The sequence below is a fragment of the Caretta caretta genome, chromosome 4, assembly GCF_965140235.1.
Source record: "Caretta caretta isolate rCarCar2 chromosome 4, rCarCar1.hap1, whole genome shotgun sequence".
Taxonomy (NCBI): domain Eukaryota; kingdom Metazoa; phylum Chordata; order Testudines; family Cheloniidae; genus Caretta; species Caretta caretta.
The window spans coordinates 20,147,396-20,165,444 of record NC_134209.1 but is presented as its reverse complement, the minus strand read 5'-3'; the positions used below and the strand labels follow the sequence as shown (position 1 = coordinate 20,165,444).

Here is an 18,049-nt window from a genome sequence, read left to right as displayed (position 1 = left end):
AATTCACGCCTATACAGAAGGACTTTGCATTACAGGACTTTAAGGCACATAGGCCTTTTGCTGTCCTCTGCACAGGGTGAAGGTCAGTGCTTCAGTCTTTGAATGCTTTCGAAACCTTCTGAAGATGCTATAGAAGTGCAAAGGCGTGGTGTTTGGTGGGCTTTGGAGGGTTGAAAGAGGAATCTATATTTCCCGTGCCTTAATCCTTTCTCAAGTATATTTTTCTTTGTTTCCAGCTCCCTGGCAGCAGACACCTTTTCATCCCGGATATTGAAACCAGTTCCATGACAACATTCTGAAGAGTAACCACTTACCTCAGAAGGCAACATAATTTGCATTTTTCAGAACTATTACATCAAAATTACTCCCTTTTTTAGGACATGAAGACAGTTGGAGTTTTCCTAGTGATTTCTGTGGATGAAGGATTGAGTCCTTAGCAAACTGCAAGACTTACCTAACCAGCTTAAAAAAAAAACCAAACACACACACATGAAGGGACAAATGTAACCCCACCTCAGTTACTACTAAGGGCCCTCTGACTGTGGAACCAGCACGGTTCTACAGTACAAAAGGCAGTTTAAACCACTGGATAAAGTAATGGCTGTGAAGAGGCTCTATGGCTTTCGCCAGGAGCAGGATTCTTTTTCCTCTGCCTACTGGAGATACCCAGTGTACGGCCCTTTAGCCTCACTGGGTGTTGTGTCTCTGGATCTGACCCTAATGTGTTAAGTTTTTGGTTAACTTTTAGTACTGTGATACGATGGTGTTTATTTGACATCTACTAAAAAAATGAAAACAGAACTTTTTACATGTGATTATAGAGTTTTTAGCTTTTAAATACATTTTTTGAACAAAGGCTCTGCCCCAGGCTGTCAAGGTCTATTGTCAATTCTGAATACTTGAGTGAAATTCACCCAAATGCAGTGGGCCAGCACAAGAGTTACACACCACTCATGTCTGATTTTGCAGAAAATGTGCGTGCACTTTCTACTGGCCTGGGGCTGCTTTTTTTTTTTTTAAACACTGGAATAGAGAAATTTGATTCTTGAATGTTATGGTTAGTATTTTCTATAATGGTAGTTGATACTTTGCTGTATCTGATATGCAAAACTGACAAATCTGTTTCAATCCAAACAGTTTTTACACTAACATATTATATATGTATATTATTTATGACAGTGGTTGAAATTCTTTTAGTATTTTTCTCAAATAGAAGACTTATTTTTGTAATTTTTGTACATTTTTCTTAGAAATATTTCTAAGAATATAGGTCTTATTGAAAATTTTAATTTTAAACGTTAACAGCATTTTTACAGTGCAAGTATTTGTGTAAACTTAATATTTTATTTGAATGCTTTAAACAGGTTTTTTTTTAAATGTAGCAAATAGTACAGAAATAACGAGACTGACAGTATAGTTACAGTCAGGTGTCTATAAGGTGGTAATTTAGGACATAGCACAAGCTACAAAATTAGCAACTCTGTAAGGCATTAGCTATTAATTTACATTAAAAACAAATTTTACAGAAAAATTAAAATGCTTGTGTTGAACTTCTAACTATGCAGAATAGTCTAGGGTTTATGATAGTCTCTCTTTGAAGAATCACCAGTATTTTCTAAATGTTATTTGTGTACTGTAGTTTTTCTATGAGAACAAGATATAATTAGAGGTGAATTACATTAATCAAAATCACAAAGAGATCTGGGTGAAATCCTGGCCCCTGTGAAATCACAGAAAGTTTGCCATTGATTTCAGTGGGGCCAGGGTTTCGCCCTCTATTGCAATCTGAGATACACTGGATAGAAACCCATCTATCTTGTAAAAATCAGTTCCTGTGGTTTACACACAATTGGATAGCAGATGATCTCACTAGCTCTGTGGTAACAGCAATCCACATATTTAAGAGCAGAGTTAAGCCCTAAATTGGTAATTTCTACATCTGATATGCACATGACTTCTGAAATACATCCTTTAACATGACTGGGAAGTGTAAATCTTCATCAACAAGAAAACAGACTTCTACAAGTATTAAACTTCTCATGATTTTGTGCAACACACACAGATGATTAGAATTAAAAACTGCCAATTGCTAGCAATAGTGTGGAAATGTAAGCATGTTTATTTACTACAGGTGTATTATCCATAGGGTATTTTAGGACTGGTAGAATAAATATTGGCTGAAGTTAAACTTAGGTGAAAACTGTTGTTCCTAGCAATTACTTCTTCCCCCGTCCCCTTTCTAGTACATCTCTGCTTTTTTTGATTAATAATAATTTCAATTCTCTCATATCTCTAAATTATAGTGGAATCCTGTTTCATGCTAAAGTGGAGCAGGGAGTATTTTAAGACTTTTATACATCCCCAGCCACCTTGAATTTTCTCTTTATTTGGTCTTAAATGATAGCCGGTACCTACACGACTAGGCATACTGGACCAAATTCATCTCTGGTGTATTTCCACTGAAGCCAGCAGAGTTACACCAAGGCTGAATTTCACTTATAGCTTTTTACAATGGGTTACTATGAGTATCTGCTGGTGTAATAATGCAGAATTTAACCAGTTTGTCATTTTTGAATAATAATAATAAAAACATTAGTGTATTACATTGCTTTGTAGTATATTGCTGCATTCTACTAATTTTCTTATGAATACAATATATCAAAAGCCATAGCATTGAACATTTGATTCCATTTGAAGTATTGCAAGAGGCTGCAGTCTTTTAACATTCTTTCATAGCTTCGTCCATAATGACACTGTTAAATTAAGACCTTGATTTAAGCTGAAACTCCTGGAAAACTCCTCATCCACGTCAACCCAATCAGAAAAACAAAGCTGCAGCATCCACTTTGTTTTCCACAGTTTGCAATAATCTCTGTTCTGGCCTCGAAAATATCCATTCATGACTGTAATATGATGGCCGTCCTGGTATGCTAGAATGGTTTAATTATTGGACAATCTCCGGCCAAGAGGAATATGTCACAACAGCGGTGTGGCTCCTGAGACACTATTCTGGTCTGTCTGATCCATCCAATATACACACAAGAGTCTCATTACCGGCATATGTGCCTCCTTCAGAAATACATCTGGCCAAATCGTACCGCAAATGAGGATGGTGGGATAGGCAGAAACTGAGCAGAGACTTAGTCAGGATTGCAAGACAGGTGGATGGAACTCCTGGCTAACTCATAGGCAGTTGCAGGTGTGCTGCAAGAGGAAAACGGCAAGAGTGAGGGTACGAGGCCACTGTGAAGAAGATATATTAATTATTGGATTCAGTCTTCATTGCAGAGGATAGGGGGGAGTTCCACACACCTGAGCCATTCTTGTTAGGTGACAAATATGAGGAATTGTCCCAGATTGAGGTGGGGTTTTGGAACAAATTGATAAATTCAACAGTAATAAGCCACCAGGACCACAGGGCGTTCACCCAAGAGTTCTGAAGGAACTCAAATATGAAATTGCAGAACGACTAACTGTGGTTTGTAACCTATCACTTAAATCAGCCTCTGCACAGGTGACTAGCTAATGTGAAGCTAATTTTTCAGAAAAGTCTCCAGCGGTCATCCTGGCAGTTCCAAGCCAGTAAGCCTGACTTCAGTACGAAGCAAACTGATTGAAACTATATTAAAGAACAAAATTATCAGACACAAATATGATATGTGGGGGAAGAGTTAACATGGCTTTTTAAAAGAGGAATCATGCCTCACCGTTCCAGTACAATAATTTGCAGAAGTCAACAAGAATGTAGACAAGGGTAATCAAGTAGATATAGGTTTCAGAGTGGTAGCCGTGTTAGTCTGTATCAGCAAAACCAACAAGGAGTCCTTGTGGTACCTTAGAGACTAACAAATTTATTTGGGCATAAGCTTTCGTGGGCTAGAACACACTTCATCAGATGCATGGAGTGGAAAATACAGGAGCAGGTATAAATACATGAAAGGATGGGGGTTGCCTTACCAAGTGTGAGGTCTTGGACCAAAGGCTCTTCAGGAAACTAAGGTATCATGGGATAAGAGGGAAGGTCCACTCATGGATCAATAACTGGTTAAAAGATAGGAAACAAAGGGTAGAAATAAATTGTCAATTTTCACAGTGGAGATGGGTAAATAATAGGTTCCCTCAAGGATCTGTATTGGAAACAGTGGTGTTCAACATACTCAGAAATGATCTGGAAAAAGAGGTAAACAGTGAGGTGGCAAAGTTTGCAGATAATGAGGGTGGAACAACTAACAATATCATCCAAAGCACAGGACTTGGTGGTGATGAGGGACTTCAAGGTGATGAGGGACTTCAACTACCCAGACATCTGTTGGGAAAATAACACAGCAGGGCACAGATTATCCAACAAGTTCTTAGAATGTATTGGAGATAATTTTTTATATCAGAATGTGGAGAAAGCTACTAGCATAGAGGCTGTTTTAGATGTGATTTTGACAAATAGTGAGGAACTGTTTGAGAATATGAAAGTGATCATGAAATGATAGAGTTCATGATTCCAAGGAATGGTAGAAGGAAAAACAGAAGAATAAAGGTAATGGATTTCAAGAAGGCAGACTTTAGTAAACTCAGGTAGTTGGTAGGTAAGATCCCATGTGAAGCAAGTCTAAGGGGGAAAACGGTTCAAGACAGTTGGCAGTTTTTCGAAGAGATATTATTAAGGACACAAGAACAAACAATCCCACTGTGTGGAAAGATCAGAAGTATGGCAAGGGACCATCCTGGCATAATCAGTAGATCTTCAATTATCTGAAACTCAAAAAAGAATCCTACAAAAAGTGGAAACTAGGTCAAATTACAAAGGATGAATATAAAAAAACAACATGCCTGTAGGTACAAAATTAGAAAGGCCAAGACACAAAATGAGATTAAACTAGCTAAAGACATAAGGGGTAACAAGAAAACATTCTACAAATACATTGGAAGCAAGAGGAAGACCAAGGACAGGGTAGGCCCATTACTCAATGAGGGGGAAAAAACAACAGAAAATATGGAAATAGCAGACGTGCTAAATGATTTTGTTTGTTTTCATTGAAAAGTTTAGTAGCAAGTGGAATCTAATTTAATGAATGTCAGTGAAAATGAGGTAAGATCAGAGGCTAAAATAGGGAAAGAACAAGTTAAAAATTACTTAGACAAGTTAGATGTCTTCAAGATACCAGTGCCTGATTAAATACATCCTAGAATACCCAAGGAGCTGACTGAGGCAATATGTGAGCCATTAGCGATTATCTTCAAAAAGTCATGGAATATAGGAGAGATTCCAGAGGACTGGAAAAGGGCAAATATAGTGCCAATCTATAAAAAGGGGAATAAGGACAAGCCGGGGAATTACAGACCAGTCAGCTTAACTTCAGTACCCAGAAAGATAATGGAACAAATAATTAAGCAATCAGATTGCAAACACCTAGAAAAGAATAAGGTGATAAGTAACAGGCAAATGGATTTGTGAAGAACAAATCATGTCTAACAAACCTAATGGCTTTCTTTGACAGGGTAACAAGCCTTGTGGATGGGGGGCGGGGGAAGCAGTAGATTTGGTATATCTTGAGTTTAGTAAGGCTTTTGATACTGTCTCACATGACTAACTAGGGAAATACAATCTAGACAGCCCTATTACAAGGTGGGTGCATAACTGGTTGGAAAACCATTCCCAAAGAGTAGTTATCAGCAGTTCATAGTCAAGCTGGAAGGGCATATTGAGTGGGGACCCGCAGGAATCAGTTCTGGATTCAGTTCTGTTCAATATCTTCTTCAATGATTTAGATAATGGCAGAGTACACTTATAAAGTTTGTGGATGATACCAAATTAGGAGGGGTTACAGATGCTTTGGAGGATAGGATTAAAATTCAAAATGATCTGGACAAATGGTCTGAAGTAAATAGGATGAAATTCAAATGCAAAGCACTCCACTTAGGGAGGAACAATCAGTTGCACACATACAAAATGGGAAATGACTGCCTAGGTAGGAGTACTGCGGAAAGGGATCTGGGGGTCATAGTTGATCACAAGCTAAATACAAGTCATCAGTATAACACTTGCAAAAAAAGCAATCATTCTGGGATGTATTAGCAGGATCGTGTAGTATGGTTGGTGATGTTTATCTTAGGGGAGAAGGGGGTGTGGACAGATGGTGTGTGTGGAGCCTGTGGATGTTGGGAATGGCTATGAGATGGGTTGAAGTGGCGGGGGGGGGGTGTGAGTGAGTGAGTAAAAGGTTGAGAGTGCCTGTGGGGGTAAAGTTTAGGAGTGACTGCATGGGGATGTTAGGCGTGGGGCTGGGAGTGGCTGTGTGTGTAGGTGGGCTAGGAATGTCCTTGTAGGGGGGTTGGCAATAGCTTACTTGTGAGGGAGCTAGGAGTGGTTGAGTGTGAATATGGAGGGGGACCGGGAGTAGCTCTGTGATTGCGAGGGAAGTGGGGAGTGGGGCTGGGAGTGGCTCTGTGTGTGTGGAGGGGGAAACTGAATAGTTCTGTGGGGAGGTTGGGACTGAGAGTGGCTCTCAGGAACATGGGAACACTCAAGCCACTCCACCACATCAAGGTCATCATCCACAGCTAAATGTAAATGTTTGCATCTAGGAACAAAGAACGTAAGCCACTCTTACAGAAATAGGGGGCTCTATCCTGAAGACAGTGACTCCTCCACAACAACATGTCCGCATGGTCATCAGCAATGGATCTGAAACAGACCCCTTCCTAGTCAAGACAGAAGTCAAGCAAGGCAGTGTCGTCGCTCCAACCCTGTTCTCCATCTTCCTTGCCATCATCCTCTGCCTCATTGCTGACAAGTTCCCCTCCAGACTTGATATCCAACACAGAACGGGTGGCAAGCTCTTCAGCCTCAATCGCCTCCAATCCAAGACAAAGACTTACTAAATCAGTCATTCATCAGTCATCCAACTACTAAATCAGTCATTCAACTATGCAGATGACTGTGCTCTGTGCACCCATGCAGAAGATCTTCAGAGAACAGTTGACGTCTTCTCTGAGGCCTCCGTCCAACTAGGCCTCACACTCAACACCAAGAAAACTAAAGTGTACCACCAGGATCCTGCTCCCACAGTCACAAGCAACAAAGAGACCCTGGAGAACATGGAGCACTTCCCCTACCTTGTCAACTATCTGTCGCAGACAGACAACATTGACGAGGCGATTCAACATTGCCTCCAATGTGCCAGTGGACCTTTTGGACACTTTAGAAAAATGTGTCTTCGAAGATGGTGACATCAAGAACTGAGCCAAGCTTCTGGTGTACCAGGCCATTATCCCTGCTCTCCTGTAGAATGCTGAAACCTGGGTCATGTACAATAGACACCTCAAGGCTCTTGAATGATACCATCAATGGTACCTCCGCAAAATCTTCTGAATCAAGTGGGATGAGCGAAGCACTAACATCAGCATTCTGTACGAAGCCCAAACTTCCAGCACCATGATCATCCACCAACAACTCTGTTAGTCTGGCATTCGAAGAATGTGACCAGCCCATCTACTCCTGAAGCAGGTCATGTTCTCACAACTGAGCTAAGGCCAATGGAAGAGAGGAAGGCAAAAAAAGTGCTTCAAAGACTCCATTAAAGCCAACATAAACTTATGGGAAACCCAAGCCTTCGACTGATTAAAATGGGGAAGGACCTTCTGGCAAGGATCCCAGCATTTTGAGACCCAATGAAGACAACAGGAATTGGAGAAACGGGAAAGGAGGAAAGAATAGACTCCAGCCTGACTCAACATTTCAGATCCGCCCCTTCTATGGGCAAATGTCAGCCCCAGCCGTGATAAGATCTGTGGATCCCGGATTGGTCTCAGTAGCCCACTGCAGCTCTACCAGCAATCACTGGCTATAATTTCATGATAGACAATCATTCTCAAACTCCAAGGAATCACTGACTATTAAAATGCATATTGGCTGCTTGTACCCTAGCTTACTAAGCAATTCAGATTGCTCTGAATCAGTTACCTGTCCTCTTCATTATTTTCCATTCTGCCAATTTTTGTGTCATTTGCAAACTTCATCTATGATGATTTTATGTTTTCTTCCATGTCATTGATAAAGATGTTAACTAACATAGGGCCAAAAGCCAATCCTTCCTGTGAGAGTAGCTCTATATGTGGGAAAGGAAGAGAAGGGGATGGGAATGGCTCTCTGTACATGAGTAGGAGCTGGAAGTAGCTCTGGGGGAGGGAGAGGGTTGGGAGTGACTGTGGAGGGAGAACTGGGAGTGGCATTTTGTGTGTCTGTAGATGGAGAATGGGAGTGGATGTGTGTGAAGGCAAGCCTAGGAGTCTGAGTGTGTGTGCACACACGTGAGAAAGAGACACAATATAGACCCACATTAGATGTGGATGAACTAAGGTTTTAAACGGAGGTGGTATATTAGCATGAGCAACAGGCCCAAAACATGTGACCAAAAAGTCTGAGATCATGAGAAAAAAGAGCTGATGTGTTAAACTGATAGTGATGCTTCAAAATATCAGTGTTGTTTTATTTAAAGTTTGGGATAAAATAACACAAATATAAATAAATAAATACAGTTAATTGGGTACTAGGTACAGTAAATAATTGGCTATATAAAAAATGGCTTCATATACCCTTAGCTAAGGTCCAATAATTGGCAATGACATCAATTGTTTGTTAAAGGGTATTAAAAAAGTTAAACGCCTTAAGAGTTCATTTCCAAGACCTACCTGACCAAGTTGGAGCTGACCAATATGGGTCTAAGCATCCCTGAGTTTAGTGTGTTTGTAAGTATCTTGATCAAATGCTTATGTTTTGTTATTGTTTGAATGTAGTAAATTAATTATTTAGGCATGTTTAGAGCAATTGTATTAATAATAATGGTCTTTGGATTTAATAAAGGAATGTATGGTTAAATTAGTGTTGTGGTAACACCCTGTTGCGACAGACTGTACCCTTATGTTCACCACTTATACAAAACCATGCTAAATTTTGTACAAAGTATGCCTTGAGGTATCATTTGAAAACTCATAATTCACTGACCATTATTGTTCTGATAAAATGTGGCAACATTGTTTGTAAAGTTATAAGATTTTACTGTATGACATTGCTGAGACATGCTTCAAGTTTTTTTTTTTAAAAAGCAGCCCAAACCAGTTCCTCAGAGACAAAAGGTTAGCCAGCACCTCAACCAGGTGTCAACATAATCAAGTGGACTATTAAAGGGGGTCCCCTGTATACACTGCGGTTGCGTTCTTGAAAAGGGCTATGGATACCCAAACGACGTATACCGGGGAATTTTTCCCCATAAGAAATAATGGAATAAGGGGGGCATGCATTCACAACTTGACAATGCTCTTTTCTTTTCGCCTAAACAGTGTACCTTTTTACAATGAAAAGTTATACAGTACACATTTTACACATAAAACATTGAATAAAATAATGTAGAACCCTACTAACACCAAACACATAGAACATTTTAATACAGTAAATACAGTAGAGTAATACAGTATAAAACAGTGTTGATTACGCTAAACTTAGGAAGAGGTGAAGGCTGGATTTTCTTGGGTTGCTTTTTGGTTGCAGAAGTCTTAAAAAAGGATTTTATCAACAGCTGCTCTCCTGCATGAATCCTTGAACGATAGATCTCCCTGTAGCAAGCCACTGCATCATTGAAAACCCTGGAGACTTTGTCAGGCTATTCACAAGAAGGATCACTGCTCTGTATGATTTCCGTCATCTCATCTAGCAGTCCAGAGAAATGGGAGAGATTCTTTGTCATCAGACTCCTGGCTTCCTGCCCTACATCATCATCATCCTTGCTTTCTTCAGATACCCATTGTTGGTCCAGCTCAATCAGTTCATTTGTCAGTTGCTCAGCCTGAGACTCCAGCAACTCCTGTACATCCTCCTCCTCCACCTTCTTAAAGCTGACATACTTTGCCAACTTGACAATTGCTTGCTCGAGACCAGGAACAGCATCAAATCCCACGAAGCTGTGGGCAGCATCTGGCCATGCATGGCACCAAACGCCGTTCATACTTTGCAAAGTGACCTCTTCCCACGACGCATCAATGTTTTCCACACCGTTCAAGATGTTGTAGGACTTCCAAAACTCCTTTAAACTGGGCTTTCCTTCACCTGCTGGCTCCTTAATCAGAATGGAGAATGTCCTCCGTAGGTAATAAGCCTTGAACGTCGCTGGCGGATGCAAGTACTGTACTGTACAATAGGGGAATGTGTTCCAATTCACGTCAGTCCTGATCCATGCAAACATAACAAGGACCAACATAAATTGGAACACATTCCCCTATTGATGAGCGACGGCTATCTGAAACAAAAGATAAGGGGAAGATGGTGTAAGCAAGAAATTCACATATTGGCAAATAAACAGCTGGGGGTTCCCATCCAAAACAGACTTGCTGTCACCTGGACCCCAGCTAGAGATTATTCTAAAAGAGGAGGAAAAGACAAAAATGAGGAATAGAGGCCCCAAATCACCTCTCACCTCCATTCCTCTCTGCTCACTGCAGTAACATGACCTAAAGAAACACTGGACTGGGGGAGGGGTCCTGGCTGGAAGGCTTTCAGCTAGTAAAGGCTGCAAAAATCATGTGGTGAGAAAAGCCTTTGTGTAAATGGGACTCGTCCCGCTCTTGTGGGGGAACTTTCCTGGCTTATACACTACCCCGGTGAAACCTGGGCTAGCGAAAGGATCCAAGTCCTCGTTCCCACTCCTTTTACCCAGAGGCCCGCCTGACCTCGAGGACTCCCCTTCCACTCTCCTGTGTGGCAGAGTCCTCGTAACCCTGACAAAACTGGGCCCAGGATTCCCGGGGGGCTCAACCCCCAATCTTGTCATGGTCACGTAGGACAGGATTAGGGTGTCCCCACTCCCAGGTACTCTCTCCATTTTGGACGCTTCCCTGACCCACTGATCATTACATATATTTCAAGCCATTACAATTTATTAAACAGCAATCAATTTAAAAAAAATAAGGAAAAAATGGGAAAGGTTAAGGAAAACACATAACCCCGCTCAGTGACATAGGGACATCACAAACAGCTGTCTCTGGAGTATAAGAGAAGTTCACAGTCCATTCCTCACATATGCCAGGCCTCCTGTCCAGGCCCTGACTGTGCTGCAGGGATGCTGCTGGTGGACACTTGCTCTGGTGGTGGCCACACGCCTTCAGGCTCTAGTTGGCAGGACCCTTCTTCCCAGTGTTCTTCTCTGCTCCGCCCCGCCGCCCCGCTCAGGGTTACAATCCCCTCCAAGTCTGGTCTGCAAGGCCTCTTGGCTGGTGGCATCTCCCTGTGCAGGGCGCTGTGCCCAGATCCCCCTCGCTCTCCCAAGCTGTTCACCACACCCAGCTCTGGACTGCTCCAGTTCCACTTCCATTCTGCCTCAGAACTGCTGCTGCTCTGCCTCCAGTTCTCTGGGCTGCTTTTCTGGCCCCTCTGGCTCTGGTTGCTGCAGCTCTCCTCCCAGCATGGATCTGCTCTCTGGGCTGCTTCTCTGACTCTTGCTGCCACTCTCCCCAGCTCAGGCTGCTTCTCTGATGGTTTCTGGCTCTGGCTGGCATGGCTCTGCTCCCCAGCTCAGCCTGAGCTCCTGCTCTCTCCTTAGCTTGGCCCCATTCTGGCCCAGGCAGCTCCAGCTCATATGGAGGATGGGACCCCCCCCCCCCCCCCGGCCTCCTGCCTCTGCCCTTAGACTGCCTGCCACATCAATCAAGCTGACCTGGAGCACTGGCCTCTCCCCATTGCCCCTGAGGAGTGTCAGTCTCAGAGTCCCCATTTCCCATCAACCCTTCCTTTTCCTTTTGGTACTGGGAGCTAGCCAACCAAAAAAACCCACTGAGTTTTAGTTAAGGGCCAACAGTCCTCTTGCATTTGCTTTGATTTCAATTAGCTTGCTATGTTAGGTATTAGTTTACATTTTTGCCCTTTATTTTCTTTGTAACCAATACTGACTTTTATGCCTCATTATTTGCAATCACTTAAAATCTTTCTTTCTGTAGTTAATAAACTTGTTTTAACTAAATCAGTGTGTGTTTGGATTGAAGTGTTTGGGAGCCTCCATTTGGATAATAAGATTTGTGCATATCACTTTCTATTATTGAAATGACAGACTTTCTATGAGCTTGTATTGCACAGAAGGAAAGAGCTAGGTAGTACAAGATGCACATTTCTGAGCACCAGTCTGGGCCTGGGCATTTGCTGGTGTTGCCCTAGAACGTAATTAATGAATGGTTAGCTGTAACACTCATACAATTCAGCTGAGAGTGATTTTCCATGCTAGAGGCTGAGACAGCAGGACCAGATTGGAGAACTGAGGAGACACATCAGTCCATATCATATCCTAAGGAACATCACACCTGTATAAAAAATAATTCCAACAGTATGTGTGGGGAAGAGGGCCGGGAGTTACTGTGTGCAGGCATGCGTGAAGATTAAGAGTGGCTATATACGTCCAGGGGGGGAGGAGGAGGGAGAAAGTTACGAGAGACTGTGGGGGAAAGGGGCACTGGGAGTAGTTGTGGGCAGGGTTAGGAGTAGCTGTGTGTAGGAGAAGGCAGTTGTGGGATGCAGAGGGGAGCTGGGAGTGGCTATATGTATGTAGGGGGCTGGCTCTGAGTGAGGGGGTTAGTAGGAGGGGATATTATACAGGTGACCTGGGAGCAGCTTCATGTTGGGGTGAAGGGGGGCTCAAAATGGCTCTGGGAGGGCTGTGGGGGAAGTCTGGCAGTGGCACTGTGCGGAGGTGATGGGAGTCTGGGAGTAGCTCTGTGAGGAGCGATGCGGGCTCAGAGTAGCTTGGGGTGAACTGGGAGCAGTGCTGTTGGGGATAGCAGGGGGTGCAGAGTGGCACTCTGGGGGAGTGACAGGGTTTGGAATGGCTCCATGGGGGGGTCTATGAGTGGTGGTGTTGCAGGAGGGTTTGGAATGGTGCTGCGTGAGGGTCTGGGAGTGGTGCTGTGTGGGGGTGACAGGGGCTCAGAGTGGCTCTGTGGGGGGTCCAGGAGTGGCATGGGGGGTGGCATAGGGTTACCATACGTCCAGGTTTCCCCAACATTTCCTTTTTTGATCTTCCACCCTCTGTCCAAGCGGAGTTTTCAAATAAGATGAAATGTGCAAGATTCTTGTGGAGCTGTCAAGGTTCCTCCCCCACTCTGAACTCTAGGGTACAGATGTGGGGACCTGCATGAAAAACCTCCTAAGCTTAACTTCCCCAAGGTACAAAATATTACACCCGTTATCCTTGGACTGGCCGCTACCACCACCAAACTAATACTGGTTACTGGGGAAGAGCTGTTTGGACGCGTCTTTCCCCCCAAAATACTTCCCAAAACCTTGCACCCCACTTCCTGGACAAGGTTTGGTAAAAGCCTCACTAATTTGCCTAGGTGACTACAGACCCAGACCCTTGGATCTGAAGAACAATGAACAATCCTCCCAACACTTGCACCCCCCCTTTCCTGGGAAATGTTGGATAAAAAGCCTCACCAATTTGCATAGGTGACCACAGACCCAAACCCTTGGATCTGAGAACAATGAAAAAGCATTCAGTGTTTTACAAGAAGACTTTTAATAAAAAATAGCAGTAAATAGAAATAAAGAAATCCCCCCTGTAAAATCAGGATGGTAGATATCTTACAGGGTAATTAGATTCAAAAACATAGAGAACCCCTCTAGGCAAAACCTTAAGTTACAAAAAAGATACACAGACAGAAATAGTTATTCTATTCAGCACAATTCTTTTCTCAGCCATTTAAAGAAATCATAATCTAACACATACCTAGCCAGATTACTTACTAAAAGTTCTAAGCCTCCATTCCTGTTCTGTCCCTGGCCAAGACGACTACAGACAGACACAGACCCTTTGTTTCTCTCCCTCCTCCCAGCTTTTGAAAGTATCTTGTCTCCTCATTGGTCATTTTGGTCAGGTGCCAGCGAGGTTACCTTTAGCTTCTTAACCCTTTACAGGTGAGAGGAGCTTTCCCCTGGCCAGGAGGGATTTCAAAGGGGTTTACCCTTCCCTTTATATTTATGACAGGAGCAGATGCTGCAGCTCAGAAACAGCTGGTTCCACACCCTGATGGGTCCCTCCACTGCAGCCACAGCTACCAGATCCCACCCAACAAGCCCCAGCTCCCAGCCTGGGGAGAGGAAGAGGCAGGGAGGCGTGACTGACAGTTGGCTGCCACTGTGTCTTAGGCCTGCACCAGCCACCCTGCCACCATCCTGAGGAGCAACACTACCCTCGCCCCTTGAGAATGAGGCCACAGGTACCCACTCCAGCACCCCCCAGGAACCCCTCCCAGTACACAGACCCCCTCCCATACCCCCAATACCCCCTCCCAGTACACAGACCCCCCAATACCCTCTCTCAGTACACAGACCCCCTCCCAAACCCCCAATGCCCACCCCAGTACACAGACCCCCCTCCCATACCCCCCAATGCCCACCCCAGTACAGACCCCCCAATACCCTCTCCCAGTACGCAGACCCCCTCCCATACCCCCAATGCCCACCCCAGTACAGACCCCCCAATGCCCCCTCCCAGTGCGCAGACCCCCCCATGCCCCCTCCCAGTATGCAGACCCCCTCCCATACCCCCAATGCCCACCCCAGTACAGACCCAATACCCTCTCTCAGTACACAGACCCCCAATGCCCACCCCAGTACAGACCCCCAATACTCTCTCCCAGTACACAGACCCCCTCCCATACCCCCAATGACCACCCCAGTACAGACCCCCCAATACCCTCTCCCAGTACGCAGACCCCCTCCCAAACCCCCAATGACCACCCCAGTACAGACCCCCCAATACCCTCTCCCAGTACGCAGACCCCCTCCCATACCCCCAATGCCCACCCCAGTACAGACCCCCCAATGCCCCCTCCCAGTGCGCAGACCCCCCAATGCCCCCTCCCAGTACGCAGACCCCCTCCCATACCCCCAATGCCCACCCCAGTACAGACCCAATACCCTCTCTCAGTACACAGACCCCCTCCCAAACCCCCAATGCCCACCCCAGTACAGACCCCCAATACTCTCTCCCAGTACACAGACCCCCTCCCAAACCCCCAATGCCCAGCCCAGTACAGACCCAATACCCTCTCTCAGTACACAGACCCCCTCCCATACCCCCAATGCCCACCCCAGTACAGACCCCCCAATACCCTCTCCCAGTACACAGACCCCTCACCCCATACAGACCCCCCTCCCCATACCCCCCAATGCCCACCCCAGTACAGACCCAATACCCTCTCTCAGTACACAGACCCCCTCCCATACCCCCAATGCCCACCCCAGTACAGACCCCCAATACCCTCTCCCAGTACACAGACCCCCTCCCAAACCCCCAATGCCCACCCCAGTACACAGACCCCCAATACCCTCTCCCAGTACACAGACCCCCCTCCCATACCCCCCAATGCCCACCCCACAGACCCCCCAATGCCCTCTCCCAGTACACAGACCCCCTCCCATACCGCCCAATGTCCCCTCCCCGTACAGACCCCCCAATACCCTCTCCCAGTACACAGACCCCCTCCCATACCCCCAATGCCCACCCCAGTACAGACCCCCCAATACCCTCTCCCAGTACGCAGACCCCCTCCCATACCCCCAATGCCCACCCCAGTACAGACCCCCCAATACCCTCTCCCAGTACGCAGACCCCCTCCCATACCCCCAATGCCCACCCCAGTACAGACCCCCCAATACCCTCTCCCAGTACGCAGACCCCCTCCCATACCCCCAATGCCCACCCCAGTACAGACCCCCCAATGCCCCCTCCCAGTGCGCAGACCCCCCCATGCCCCCTCCCAGTATGCAGACCCCCTCCCATACCCCCAATGCCCACCCCAGTACAGACCCAATACCCTCTCTCAGTACACAGACCCCCTCCCAAACCCCCAATGCCCACCCCAGTACAGACCCCCAATACTCTCTCCCAGTACACAGACCCCCTCCCATACCCCCAATGCCCACCCCAGTACAGACCCCCCAATGCCCTCTCCCAGTGCGCAGACCCCCCAATGCCCCCTCCCAGTACGCAGACCCCCCAATGCCCCCTCCCAGTACGCAGACCCCCTCCCATACCCCCAATGCCCACCCCAGTACAGACCCCCAATACTCTCTCCCAGTACACAGACCCCCTCCCAAACCCCCAATGCCCAGCCCAGTACAGACCCAATACCCTCTCTCAGTACACAGACCCCCTCCCATACCCCCAATGCCCACCCCAGTACAGACCCCCCAATACCCTCTCCCAGTACACAGACCCCTCACCCCATACAGACCCCCCTCCCCATACCCCCCAATGCCCACCCCAGTACAGACCCAATACCCTCTCTCAGTACACAGACCCCCTCCCAAACCCCCAATGCCCACCCCAGTACAGACCCCCAATACTCTCTCCCAGTACACAGACCCCCTCCCAAACCCCCAATGCCCAGCCCAGTACAGACCCAATACCCTCTCTCAGTACACAGACCCCCTCCCATACCCCCAATGCCCACCCCAGTACAGACCCCCAATACCCTCTCCCAGTACACAGACCCCCTCCCATACCCCCAATGCCCACCCCAGTACAGACCCCCAATACCCTCTCCCAGTACACAGACCCCCCTCCCATACCCCCAATGCCCACCCCAGTACAGACCCCCAATACCCTCTCCCAGTACACAGACCCCCCTCCCATACCCCCAATGCCCACCCCAGTACACAGACCCCCAATACCCTCTCCCAGTACACAGACCCCCCTCCCATACCCCCAATGCCCACCCCAGTACACAGACCCCCAATACCCTCTGCCAGTACACAGACCCCCTCCCATACCCCCAATGCCCACCCCAGTACAGACCCCCAATACCCTCTCCCAGTACACAGACCCCCCTCCCATACCCCCAATGCCCACCCCAGTACACAGACCCCCAATACCCTCTCCCAGTACACAGACCCCCCTCCCATACCCCCCAATGCCCACCCCACAGACCCCCCAATGCCCTCTCCCAGTACACAGACCCCCTCCCATACCGCCCAATGTCCCCTCCCCGTACAGACCCCCCAATACCCTCTCCCAGTACACAGACCCCCTCCCATACCCCCAATGCCCACCCCAGTACAGACCCCCCAATACCCTCTCCCAGTACGCAGACCCCCTCCCATACCCCCAATGCCCACCCCAGTACAGACCCCCCAATACCCTCTCCCAGTACGCAGACCCCCTCCCATACCCCCAATGCCCACCCCAGTACAGACCCCCCAATACCCTCTCCCAGTACGCAGACCCCCTCCCATACCCCCAATGCCCACCCCAGTACAGACCCCCCAATGCCCCCTCCCAGTGCGCAGACCCCCCCATGCCCCCTCCCAGTATGCAGACCCCCTCCCATACCCCCAATGCCCACCCCAGTACAGACCCAATACCCTCTCTCAGTACACAGACCCCCTCCCAAACCCCCAATGCCCACCCCAGTACAGACCCCCAATACTCTCTCCCAGTACACAGACCCCCTCCCATACCCCCAATGCCCACCCCAGTACAGACCCCCCAATACCCTCTCCCAGTACGCAGACCCCCTCCCATACCCCCAATGCCCACCCCAGTACAGACCCCCCAATACCCTCTCCCAGTACACAGACCCCCCTCCCATACCCCCAATGCCCACCCCAGTACACAGACCCCCAATACCCTCTCCCAGTACACAGACCCCCCTCCCATACCCCCCAATGCCCACCCCACAGACCCCCCAATGCCCTCTCCCAGTACACAGACCCCCTCCCATACCGCCCAATGTCCCCTCCCCGTACAGACCCCCCAATACCCACACCAGTACACAGACCCCCCAAAACTCCTCCCAGCACAGACATACTCCTCCAGCCCCCCCCCGATACTCCTCCCTCACCCATACCCGTACCCGCCCCGGATGTACCCTGCTCCAGCTCCCGCGCCAGCCGCGGCCTCTCTCTGGGCGACGTGAGCCCCGGGGGAGCCAGGGACTCTCCAAGCGGCGGTTCGGAGCCGCGCTCGCTCCGGCTCGCGCCCCCTCACGCACGCGCCTCCAGTGCGGCGGGTGG

The 18,049-nt window shown here is 47.4% G+C and overlaps 1 protein-coding gene and 1 non-coding gene across 4 annotated transcripts in view; one reads left to right on the top strand and one right to left on the bottom strand.

Annotated features, from left to right (window-relative positions):
• TEX15 (testis expressed 15, meiosis and synapsis associated) overlaps nt 1-2,605 on the top strand; it is a 94,644-nt gene extending 92,039 nt beyond the window's left edge. For all 3 annotated transcript variants that reach the window (XM_048849012.2, XM_048849008.2, XM_048849009.2), the window contains one exon: nt 237-2,605. In XM_048849012.2, the coding sequence (XP_048704969.2) occupies nt 237-299 (63 nt within the window). In that variant the 3' untranslated portion in view covers nt 300-2,605. The remainder of the gene's footprint in view (nt 1-236) is intronic.
• On the bottom strand, nt 2,097-18,043 carry LOC125636216 (uncharacterized). The gene is made up of 3 exons (XR_012668008.1): nt 17,905-18,043; nt 3,958-10,286; nt 2,097-3,204 (listed from the first exon to the last, which is right to left on the bottom strand). It is a non-coding gene; the product is annotated as an uncharacterized LOC125636216 (transcript).
• Nucleotides 18,044-18,049: the final 6 nt, after the last annotated feature.